This window comes from Labrus bergylta, chromosome 7, assembly GCF_963930695.1.
Source record: "Labrus bergylta chromosome 7, fLabBer1.1, whole genome shotgun sequence".
Lineage (NCBI taxonomy): Eukaryota > Metazoa > Chordata > Actinopteri > Labriformes > Labridae > Labrus > Labrus bergylta.
The window spans coordinates 27,277,738-27,290,545 of record NC_089201.1 but is presented as its reverse complement, the minus strand read 5'-3'; the positions used below and the strand labels follow the sequence as shown (position 1 = coordinate 27,290,545).

The following is a 12,808-nucleotide window of genomic DNA, read 5'->3' as shown; positions in this document are numbered from 1 at the left end:
ACGCACAGACTGCTGTTCAAATGTTTGAAATGTACCGCTTATATCACAAGTTAAATCATACATCGTAGGTGTCATTCAGTGCAGGCAGGTTGAGTTTGAGGAAGAATGTGATAGTCATACTATCTGTCCTCGTATTGAACCTGTTGCCTACCTGCGCTTCATCCCAAAGAGCCATGATCTTCCCAACATCGTGGATCAGACCCACCAACTGGAACCAGTCTGCAGAAGGACAGAGAATTCAGATAATTATCAGACTTGTGTGCGTGCTGCGACACAGTGTGTGTGTGTGTGTGTGTGTGTGTGTGTGTGTGTGTGTGTGTGTGTGTGTGTGTGTGTGTGTGTGTGTGTGTGTGTGTGTGTGTGTGTGTGTGTGTGTGTGTGTGTGTGTACCTTTGTCTGGGTGTGCTTGGCGGATGCCCTCCGCTGTCTGGAAGGCGTGGAAGGAGTTAGGGAAGTCCACATCAGGATCAGACTCATCCACCAGCTGGTCTAGAGACATGACGGTGTCCATCATCCCCATCTCAGTGTGGTTGCAACTGGTCCATTCAGAGTGCTGCAGGAAGGTAAGAGTCGCAGCATTTTACACCCATGAAAACCGAGATTGGGATAGATGGATCAGGTTTTCAAAGATAGATTGATCAGGTCTGCAATCAGCTTGATAATTATGCTTTTATGTTTCTGTTTAAGTATTGATTAACTATACAAAGCAGCAGCAGCAGCAGCAGCTTTTCTTTTGTTTTGTTACCAGACAGCATTAATAGTCTACATTATGATTCAAACTGAAAGGGAACTATTTTTTTATGTTATTAATCTCAAGTCTTCCAAAACTTTGGAATCCTAAGAGAGGATAATGTCCATTTACAACTCTGTTTTTGCACATTTACATTTAATCTTTAATATTTAAGACTAGTAATGCTTAGTTAAATCCTGGTTGTATATATTCCCATTCTTAGTTTTGATATTTCTAGTGCTTATTTACTTTGTATTTAATATTATATTGTGTTTGAATTTGCTAACATTGTGTTTTTTTTGCTCATATTGTGTGTTTGGACAACCTGCTCCTGTAACGCCACAAATTTCCCAGTTTGGGATCAATAAAGTAATTATATTCTATTCTAGTCTATACAATCGCTGAGTGATAAAACAGCAAAGTGTCCTTGAGAAACCTTTGGGGTAGTGAGGTTAATCAAACAACATTTGGTTCAGGCGTAATATCTGTTGGCTGGAGGACGATTGTTTGCTCAGTCTCGCAGGAGGATCGTTGCGTCACAAACAGGACGAGTTACAGAAAAACAGAATTGCCTACATCTGACACAACACAAACTATTTTGATGCATTTCCGTTGATTATCTATGCAAAATATGTTTTAATCCATGTAAAAAGGCTTTCTATGATAATTATCTGATTTACTCGCCTTCTTATTCACAAAGTCCAGCGTCTGGTTGGTGTGCATGAGCTTGTATGTTTTGAATACACGATCAATGAGACTTCCACTCTGAAATGCAAACAAACATGGAACACAAAATAGATAAACAGCGTTACTGTCTTTTTACTGTCTGTACAAAGTAACTCCCTATTATTCACATTCATAAAAACATACACTGGGCCTGAAAATGTTCTGTTTAAAATATGACTTACTATAACAAGAATAAAGGAAGTAACACAAGCTCCTGTATCAGAAAAAAAACATCTGGTGTAAAACAATTTGGAAAAAAAGTTTAATTTGAAAATGTTCAGAACTTTGTAGAGAAAGACGGTAAATCAGTGCACAAAGAGAAGATACATTTAAGTGCTGTTTGTGAAATCCTACAGCTCCAACAACAGCAACCGTAAAAAGAAATGTTTAGAAGTTTTGATATATGGTAAAAAGAACTGCTTTTTAATTTCTGATGGCCTCAGTATGGTTATAATGTTTTCCGACTCTGAAGTGCTCACCTGTGATGAGAAACTTTGAATTCTTACCTCGTAGTTTCTGTAGTCTTCCTTTGCTTTGGTTTCATTCTGCTCCAAATTTGGCCGATAAGCCAGAGAGGGGTCTGGACCCTGCATTCAGAATAACACAAAGAACTGAATATGTGTTCGTCTTTGCAAAGCTAAAAGCTAAATAAGACATATTCTTTTCAAATGAAAGTGCAATAACTTAGATAGATAATGAAGTTCTGATGATAGCGCTGGATCGGTGTTGTTTTAAATCCACAGCACATACCATGTTGATGACCTTCATGGCTGACAGAGCAAGTCTTTGTTGTGATGTTTTGGTCAGGGTTGGTCTTCTGGAGTTGACTGCTCGGATTCACCACTTGTATATATCCTGCCTGTTTAGAGTGTAATGTGCATGACCTTCCCTGTACGCCTACAAAGAATGTGGACTAATCTCCTGTCACACTTTAACCAAACCTCCACTAACGGGGTGCCCTGTGTTGAACCTTGGCCTTGTGTACTTGCATGTGTTTTCCAATGATCAGCAGGCGAGTATGTAGTATGACTCAGTGGTTCTTCCACATTACAGTTGATTTATTTGGTTTCTTAATTTTTTTATTCATATATATTTGTATATATAGAATACTGAAGAGTGAGTACATTTCTATAGCTTTACGAAAAACCTACAAACTTTAGTTTATATACAGTTTCTCGGTCCTCTATGCATACACACACACACACACACACACACACACACACACACACACACACACAATGACACACAACATCTTCAAGTTTGATGATCAAGTCCAGTTGTCTTCAGGATTAAACTTTGAACATTAAAGGCCTGGATGACAAAGAACCTTCAAATTTACAGAAACACAACCCTAATGCTAAAACGCTGCTTTCACAGTTTGATCTTAAATCTGACCCCATTACACAACGACCAGTTTCTTAGTATCAAATGTTCTGGTTTAATGTTTTTTTAAACAAACAAACGCACACACACACACACACACACACACACACACACACACACACACACACACACACACACACACACACACACACACACACACACACACACACACACACACACACATTGACTTCCACTGATTAGATGGAAATCTTTGTTTGTTGATCCAAAGTTGACCAATGTGTTCAAACAAGCTTTAGTCAATGACCCAGGACTTATCATTTATTAATTCCCTCCAGTCGTAGCCACTCTCTGTGTGACTTGAATCAGAGCCGGTCAACAGACATCCCTCTCACATACTATCTGGAATGAATACATTCAGCAGTAATATCTGCTTTGATGCATTTAGAAAATGCAAACTTTGCAACTCCAACAAAAACTCCTACTAAAGCATCACATCACGTTAAAATCTTGCTTTCTTTTACTTACCTTATCAAATTCAAATGCACCTTTACCTGTCCAGTGAAGGAAATATTCAAATTTTTTACAGTTAATACATAATCAAATATATCAAATGCCTAGCAAGAGACCGCAATGCCAACAAATATCTGATTGGGTTGTTTTTCTGTTTGGTTCTTAGTAATAGGGTTATGTAACATGCCGAAAAACTAAAACCCCCTACATCATTTCTTAATCTACAAAGCTGCTAAACACTGCTTTTGTATTTACTCTCAGACTATTCTTTATCTATTCTTTATTTGTATTGTGCCAATTTATAACAAATCTTATCTCAAGACACTTTACAAAAGAGCAGGTTAAAGGCCTTACTCTTTGTTATATTATTTACAAAGACCCGACATTATTCCATCATGAGCACTAAGCAATATTTAGCAAAGTTACAGTGGCAATGAAAAACATCCTGTTATCAGGCAGAAGCCTCGAGCAGAACCAGACTCATGTTGATCAGTCATCAGGGAGGACTGATTATGTTAATTATAGAGGTTGAAGTTGAGCAGCTGTAAGATTCACTTTAGTAATAATAATGATAATAATGATAATAGATGTAAGGCTAATATTAACCAGTAAAGCTCCAAAGTGTTAGTTTAAATTTTGGTGGAGATTTGGTCAAACCGTTTAATCTGATTGGTCATCTTAAAAGTGGTTAATAGTGCCAGCTGAGGCTTTTGCTGTGTGACGCATCTAAATCTAACTCATAACAATTGGATGCTTGGGGCTTGTTTTGGTAAAAAAAACAAAAAGATGCATGAGTGGACTGAAAAAGAAGATATCACTGATATGAAGCACAGATTTTAGTTGAGTTGTTACCCAAAGGGCAACCAAAGTTAGAGAAATAGAGTAACCTTTGCATTTAGTAAATGTAGGCTCAAGACTTTTTTGAATTTAGTACGGACTAAAACACCAAATATATTTCAGCCTTTAGTGCTTAGTTATTTTTTCTTCTTGTAAAACCATGAAAATATCATTTCAGTCAGGAATGCTCTCGTCATAGATTAAACCATTTATTGCCCTTATGGTTTGTACGGTTGTATTTGCCGGTATTGGTTCTGCTCTTAGCTCTCAGCAGTATCAGTGAAGCATGCCACAGATTTTGCTGAGAGCGCAAACCTTTAATTCCCCCCATGGGGACAGAAGCTGAATGTGCATGTAATGATACTGACATCTTGCAGACATAACAAGCAAACAATTCATCCTAGAATATAATAACGGTGTAGTAGCCTAAATCTCACAAACGTAGTGATAGACAGATAGACAGACGTTACACATATAAAGGTTTGACTTTTTTATTACTTCACAGTGTTATTGTAAAAACAAAGTAGTAAGTAAACTCAACACAAAGGGTTTACAAGGACACTTGTAAGGTTGAAAGGGTGTTCACAGGGACATGGAGATTTAGCATATTTACAGCAACGTGGTGTCATTAATTTGAGGTCACATAAAACATTTAGTTAAATTTATACTGTATGAAAAAAAATAAAGTGCTTTAATGCATTCATAATAACATTCAAGCTGAATCAGCAGTTATACTAACCTGACGCACAGAGAAAAGCAGTCGATCATTCAGCTCAACATAGACTTTGAGCAGCAAATGTTTAGTGTGACACTTACTCTGGATCAGTAAAGGCAACACATTATAAAGGCCTTTAAGGTCAAAAGTACCTTACATTATAGTCCGAGTGTCCCTGGTTCACATGTTAAAAGACAATCTATCTGTGAGGAAGCATCCAGACACTTCATGGATTAGGGTTAGAGAGGTTTTGGGTTAACTGGGTTTGATTGGAGGTTATTCTTAGTTCATGTTCCCACAGAAGTAAAGCTACTTGCTCCCTGAGGGAGATGAAGGTACTTTTGAGGGACACGGTGGATTAGCTCTGAGCTCAGGTTAGTTTAGATCAGCAGGATCACCAACGATGACGATAGTAGACATTGACCTGTGTGACAGAGCTTCACTGATGCACAGTTTTACTCTTAAACACACATCTGAATGGTTATTTCTGTGTAAAGCACTTATCACATAGTACTGCAAGTTAAGGCTAAGAAATACTTAGTGTACATGCGATGGTCTTAAAGGTAACTTCTGTTTGTGCTGGCTTGCACATACCCTTAACTGAAGGTTGAATTGTTAAACAATACAGTAAATCTTGAATATATTTCAAATATTCATTTAGAGAATTGACCATTATCTACCTATAAGTTATGATTTTGCTCAGGAAAAATTGTTGTATCACTACCTGGCAAGAAGCGATGCAAAAACCTCACCACATCATCTAAATCTGATTTTTTTCTTTTAACCTCCAAAAGTTTGTAGGTCAAACTATTTGTGGGAACCCCTGGCACAAACGAGAGTCAACAGCATTATAAAGCTTTTTTAGAATTGTGTAATTGTCACTGGCATCATTTTGGTTAAGGTTCAGGGGAGATGGTCTGGCAGTGGTCTGGTTTAAAACGCAAAACTTGAAGTGTGGTATGAAAGTTCTGCACTTATTATGCCAGTTATCCATCGTAACTCTGGTGCAGCACGTGAGAGGATAGATTATTTAACCAAAGGAGAAAAAAAATCTTTGCCACAGAATATAATCCAGCCTGCGATTGTTTGTACATGAGACATCATTTTAGGAGAAATCAAAAGGCCCGTTTTCCTCTCTTCATTGGTTCACTGATACAGCTTTCCAGTGTTTATCTGTAAAAGCATTGTGCTAGCTCGATGTGCAGTCTTAGCCATAGCTGTGAGGACTGCGGGGGTGTATGGGGGAGGAGCCTTCTCTCCCACTCTGTCCAATCAGCTGGTAGAGACGGTGGCTGAGGTTCTGAACCTGACAGGTGCCCAGGACACATCCCACCCTCATCAGGTGACCGTGGCCTCTTGTGCCGCCGCTGTTTGCGTGGCGGCGGCCTCGCGATCTGAGCAGACCGACGGGCCCTTCCTGCGGCACAAGCCTGCTTTCATCAAGCGACGGGTTGAACAATTTCAACCGGGGCTCTTTGTGCAGCAGGGCCCTCCAGATGATGTGTCTGTCTCCATGGGTGAAGTGGTTGTCAGTGGAAACGAAGAGGTCAGACACAGCAGGCGTGATGGTAGTGAAAGAAGGCTTCGGGTGTTTGGAGGGTCTGAGTAGAGCCGACCTGAGACCAAGACAAATATAGAAACAAAAATGATTAGATGTCATGGTCAAACCATGCAGCACACAAGCAGACACAGAGCGCTGTTCACAGAAGTTTCCTGAGCAGTTGTGCAGACGGCCTGCTTTGGTGTCTGACTGAAATTTAATCAGGAGTAGATGAAATGCCTCACAGGAAGTCAGGCTTATACTGCAGGAATGTCCACTGTACTTGATCTGTTGCTCTTTTTATACCATGAATAGATCAGCGAGTCAATGAAATAGAAAGAAAGAAGGAGAAGTAACCCTACCCAGTAACGTCTTGCTCTAACTTTCTGAGGCGTTCCAAGGCCAGATTGGATATAAAATCTCTACCGCCAGCTCTGGCTCTACCCTACACGTATATCTGGTCCCCTTTACTTCCCCTCTAAGGTTAAGCCCACCCACCCTGCAGAGGAAATTAATTTCTGGCTGCTTGAATCTGTGATCTCATTCCTCTGGTCAATACTCAGTGCTCATGACCACAGTTGAGGGACTGAATGCAGATAATAATAAAAAATACATTTTGTTTATAAAGCACTTTTCAGGAACTCAAAGTCACTACATTCGTTTAAAAAAAAAAAACTGACTTGTTGTGACCAATTTTAACAAACCCAATATTGTTTGGAAAAATCACTTGAGGGATGAATGTGGAAGCTTTCGGACGCGTGCTTAGCTCAAAGAAATTAGCACGGTCCATTGATGATTTGATTTGGATATTTCAATCCAATCTGCGTTGGATGCGTTTAACTCCGACAGGCTGACACGGTAAAAAAACTCTTTGCCTCCATTCAATCACCTGTCCCACCTCACCTGGAGCCTTGCTTTAACCACAGCATCTGCCCAGGCTACACACAGAGCCCAGTAGAGGGCCAACACACACAACCACAAGGACAATACCATGGCACAAAACAAACACATAATTTGGCTCCAATAGACTAGTTGATTAATTGAAAGCTCTTTAAGTCAGAGTTGGTCCACTGTCTCACAGCCAGAATACTCAGAGTTACTCCTGTATCTGAGATTCCACATTCGGCTGAAGCCTCCTTTCCATGAATTGACCCGCAACAATCTTCAAATCATCCAGAGAACCAGAGAACATACTTCAAACCAGGCGTTTAGGTCAAGTCAACAGTTTCCTGAGCTTTATGATAACCTGTTTTAAAATCTAGAAGTCACACAGAGAAGTCAAGTTTCAGGTTACATAATTTACATATTAAGCAATGCTACAGGTCTGTTGGGCAGTGGGCCCACCAGAGAATAAACCTTCATAGAGGCAAATAAGGTGGTGAACTAACACATCTGGAATGACCTACACAAATACATGGACCTTTTAGTCAAATAACATCGTTTCAAATGGCTTCATACCTTACAACCCTCTTTGTCTTTTTTTATGTAACGTGAAGATAAAATTGATCGTTTCAGATGGTAAACAACAAAATCTTAGCATGTTACTGTGAACACTTGCGATAATTAAATACTGCTTACTCAGCTTCACTTGGACCTGCTGAACACAGTTCAAGATTGATGAGCTCTTTTCTTTTACATGTCAATAATTAAAATTTTGGGCCAAGAGTACAAAATGCCAAATAGAGACCCCTACATGTTACTTTGCATCCTGCTTTTATCCAGACTAAAGTGGTCTAAACCGACCCAGACAACAACCAATTGTCGCTTCCATCTACTCCATTACCAACGCAGCTAAAAATGTATTATTTTTAATCAAGTTAATCAACAACAGGACCTGAGCAGACAAATCTTCCACCGGGGGAGGGAGACCACAGTGACGACCACAGAGCACAACAAAGATGGGAGTAAGAGGCTCCTCCAGCGACACTCCTCTTACAGTAAGTGTTTGGTAAGTACATTCTTTATCGCCTCCCTGCTGCTAACCTTACTTTTCTTCTCACTTTGTCACAATACTCTTTCTTTTTTTTTTTTTTCAATTCATCATTTCCTCTTTCTCAGTGTTTAAAGAGTCCAGCCACTTGAGACTAGCAGTTCTGTTTGGACATGTGACCAGTCAAAAGTTATGCAATAGTTACTCCCAGCTATTTAAAGTTGGATATAGGAAATAGTGATCTCCATGCCGATGTCAGCACCAATTTTTACTAAAAAAATTAGATTATCTTAAATTGCTTGATTCTTTTGAATTGGTTAATCCAATTCAATAATTCATTTTGGGCTCCATTCACATTCACTCGAGTTTTCATAACCTATATCCATTACTATTGTTATATTCAACTGTAGAGAACTTAAAAGAATGAAGGCATAATAACAAATCTAGGCCTCTTTTCTTTAATATTTCAGTCATGTAGGCATATGACATTGCCTTGTTCTTTTTGAGTGAATAACTTCATACTACGTTTTTTGGGCATTCTCAGGTTTTTAAAGTCTATTTGGCATTTAGATCTATCTATCCATCCATCAATCTATCTATCAAAAAAGCCCTTTACCAATAAACAATTTAGGCATAACAATTTTTCACTTCAAATAACTGAAAAAGAAAAGATCCCCAGTGTTAGTCTGTACATATGACTGTGCAGCACACACACTTTTCCATTCACGAGTGTTGGCTGTTCACGAGTTGAGACACAAAGGAGTGAGATAACGTTTGTGTTTGTTTGGTGTGTAAAGTGGGCCAGAATAGCCCAAATAATATGATCTTTATCCTGAAACTAATCCTGACTGGTATTCTGATCACTCTCCTGGCTGGACACCTTAAGCTCTCACTGCCAACACACATGCACGCACACACACACACACACACACACACACACACACACACAAACAAATGCACATTCATTCACTCACCCACCCCTGACTGAGTTTCACCAGGAAGTTTGTGTGATTGCCCTACTCTATTAGCTTTGAATTTATTTCATTGAATTTCGCAGTCCCGGACAAACACACACACACACACACACACACACACACACACACACACACACACACACACACACACACACACACACACACACATGACACACATGCCAGTTGTATGTGACTGACTGGAAACATAACTCACATATCTGTTAACACTGATTCAATGTGCTCACGTGTCTCTTCCATTTTAAACACCTCTCCTACACAAAAAAAAAAACACACTCACACATGCATGCACACACAAATACACAGTTAAAAAGGCCCCCTGCGGTGATGTTAAAAACAGCTGTCTATGAAAGAAAAAGCACTTGGCGCTGAGGTGCCTTCCTGTACAAGCATATGTAGGCCACTGAACATTTTGCCAGATAAACACAGGTCGAATTATCTGCACCTCCGTACAACTACAGAAGCAAAACTATGTTTGTGTATTTAAGTTGCAGGTGTATACAGGCAAGCGTTCAGCTCTGTAAGGCTTCACTCAGGCACAGCTTAGCTTCTAATTGCTAATGTTAGTATTTGTGCCGACATTCTGATTTTCTGCTGGTGTAAGATTCATCATACTCAACATCATAATTTAGAATTTGCAAATTCAGACTTGTCAGAAAAGTAAAGATGGGTTCTGATGGGAATGTCTTCTATTTTACAGGTATTTGGTCACAAATCGAAGAATTGGACCGATTAAAATGTTGACCCCTAAGATGTGATTAAAAGTCAGAAAACCGCAGAAGTTCTTGAAGAATAACCTCTAAGGACACGGAGCAACTGTAGCACATTTCACAACAACTATGTAATGTAAGGTTGTTATAATCCATCACTCAAAAGCAAAAATATCAGCCCCATGCTATCATCTTAAATTACAGTAGATCACCAAAGTCTCTAGGATTAATCAGGAGACCATGAATGCATCTGCAAAATCTGGGCCTACCCATTGAATAGTTGGCAAGATATTGGTGGACCAAACTGAACAAAGGGATGCTGCCAGCAACAGAGCCACGCTGCTGGCATAGTTATAAAATGTAGTTTTGATGTTGGACGTTTGTCTCAACTCTGCATGCCAGCAGTATTAAAATGAACAAACATGGATTTCTTTCTGACTTTTCTATCTGTTAGGATCTGTCTCACACACTTCACTCTCTTGTAACTGTGTGTGTGATAGTCCAGGTTGTGAACTTGGACACAGTCTGAGATCAAGTGTAGCTTCTCCGACATTCCTCCCAAGTTAGAGCTCAGCATGGGGGAGCTTGAAACACACACACACACACACACACATGCACACACACACACACACACAATCTCTCTCCTGACATAACTCCTCAAAAGACAGCTTTTTGTCCCTGTCAGATCCCCTACTGTTTCACTTAAGGAAATGTTACAGGGTCTGTTCATTATTTCTTCTCCTCTTATCCATCTGTCTTCTCTAAATTACTACAGGATCCTTTCATTTTTCTTTCTTCCACCTTTTCATTTTCCAAGAAACCTTTTGTTAAGTGCCAGTGGCAGTATTATGTTACATCTATCAGTGTTGAATCAAACTGAGATTCACTCTGTTCTTCCTCCTCAAAAATACAATTGAAAAGTGTAAAAGAAAGTTGAAACTTAATGTGTGCAGATATGAATGCAACATGGAATCATATTTTGATGATTTCTTATTGTGCCAAAGCTTTATCATTACGCTAAATAAGTATGTGACGCTATCCAGCCCCATTATGCAAATATCCAACTAAACGTTTTGTCTTTAGTGCCTCAACTATGAGAACACTGTGATTCACAGTTATATGGTTAAGAAATCATCAAAACATTTTAGTAAAAGACCCAACTGGACTCTCTTTTGCTCACACAAAGTCATACATCAGAATCTTGTCAGACAACAAAGGCTGCTGAATAATAAACGGATGCTGCAGCGATCTGCATGTGATGGAACACACTCACATGATGATCTTGGGATGTGCATGTGTCTTTGTCCTCAATCAACTATATCTCTGTCTCACCTCTTGCTGTTGAATGGAAATAACTCATTCTGCCTGGACCTTTTTTTTTCCACATTAATGACTGCCAGAAGCCAAGACACAGATGCTTAATGTTCACAAACTGCTGCCTTTCACAGTTAGATCTGTCACTCATTTCTCATGTTTTCATAACAATGTTCCTTATTTCAATGATTGATTGGTATTTATTTCTAGAAATGGACTAGTCTCCAGTTTCCATAGCCTTAGCTGACATCTCTTAATATCTTCTTTTGTTCCACCAAAGACCCTAAGTTTTTTTAAAATCAATATAGTAATAAAAACACATGTAATCATGAAATCATTGGATTTTCTGGAAATGTTTTACAACCAGAAACTGCTCGTTTAACTTGACTTGATGATTTTTTTTAAGTTTGTAAGTGTTTATTTTAAATATAAAGTACAACAATAAAGTCAAACTCACTATCTGGACATAGGTTCACCAGATGTCCTTAAATGTTTAAACACTAGGCCTACTAATGTGTTCATATTCTGATAATAATACTTTGCATTTGGTAATATAGCCTCGACACAGTTCATTTTGTGCTTCCTGTAGAAACCCAGACATCACTCCCAAATAACACACTTGGTGTGTGAATAATGTGCAGTAAGGCGGTGTTACCTGTGTCTGTGAGTGAGGCTGTGCAGAGTCAAAGCTCGGGACTGGATCTCCAGAGGAAAGAGGCCGAGCAGCCACAGCCACGCCGGCAGCAGGGCACTCATTACGGCGCAGAGAAGAAGACGCACTTTCCGGGGCAGAGGTGGATCTCAGACGACCTTAAGATTGTTTCAGTGTCTGTCTTTATATTTGAAAAATCAAGAGAAAACTATTTTTGGAATTGACGAGTTTTAAGTTATGTCTAGAAAGTCAATGTTCCTGTGTAGATGACATTGAACGCATCATCAGTCGTGTCTGCAGCATCCTCTTTTCCACGGCGGCCGTCTCTCGAGGGGGGAAAAAGGGACGTGGATTCTCTGACGCTTATTGGAACCAGTTGCTCTTATGGGGAGCAACTGGAGCTCTCTCATTTATAAAGCCTGGCTAGGGGAGGAGGAGGAGGAGGAGGGAGGAGGATGATGAAGGCTTATCGTCTGTCCAGCTGAACACGCTAACCTCTAATGAACACCACAACCTAATTAAAGCACAACTACTCCTCCCCATGTAATCCTGGTTGGAAAGGTAAAGAGCCTTTGTCATTTTATGAATGTATTTATTTGGGTGTCCTGTTGGATGTAGCTTTACACAATGAACTTTTATTTGTGGACAGAGTGAGCCTGACCCACTTAGAAAGGAGCTACGAAACCCACCGTAAACCCAGTGGGCTCATATAAAACCCCTTCTGGACTCTGGAAAACAAATCCACCTTTTATATAAGTATAGACAACTTTTGATCTGTTGCTCATACACAATATTTTGGGAATACTTT

The 12,808-nt window shown here is 39.5% G+C and overlaps 2 protein-coding genes across 2 annotated transcripts in view; both read right to left on the bottom strand.

The window, feature by feature from the left end:
• The window catches only part of miox (myo-inositol oxygenase), a 3,979-nt gene extending 1,615 nt beyond the window's left edge, over positions 1-2,364 (bottom strand). The window contains exons 1-5 of the mRNA XM_020631276.3: positions 2,207-2,364; positions 1,963-2,043; positions 1,415-1,495; positions 391-553; positions 152-219 (exon numbers count right to left, since the gene is read on the bottom strand). Coding sequence (XP_020486932.2) covers positions 152-219; positions 391-553; positions 1,415-1,495; positions 1,963-2,043; positions 2,207-2,224 — 411 coding nt within the window. The 5' untranslated portion in view covers positions 2,225-2,364. The remainder of the gene's footprint in view (positions 1-151; positions 220-390; positions 554-1,414; positions 1,496-1,962; positions 2,044-2,206) is intronic.
• A 2,245-nt stretch (positions 2,365-4,609) lies between these two features.
• On the bottom strand, positions 4,610-12,411 carry adm2b (adrenomedullin 2b). Its single transcript, XM_020631430.3, has 2 exons — positions 12,004-12,411; positions 4,610-6,478 (listed from the first exon to the last, which is right to left on the bottom strand). The coding sequence occupies exons 1-2, from the start codon at positions 12,102-12,104 to the stop codon at positions 6,070-6,072; spliced, it is 510 nt and encodes a 169-aa protein (XP_020487086.1). The 5' UTR covers positions 12,105-12,411; the 3' UTR covers positions 4,610-6,069.
• Between the last annotated feature and the right edge of the window lie 397 nt (positions 12,412-12,808).

Bases quoted from the DNA above. Each gene is read 5' to 3' on its own strand.
- adm2b (XM_020631430.3), bottom strand. From the start codon at position 12,104: ATGAGTGCCCTGCTGCCGGCGTGGCTGTGGCTGCTCGGCCTCTTTCCT. The intron at 6,479-12,003 runs GTAACACCGCCT...TCTTGGTCTCAG, and splicing joins AGCCTCACTCACAGACACAG to GTCGGCTCTACTCAGACCCT.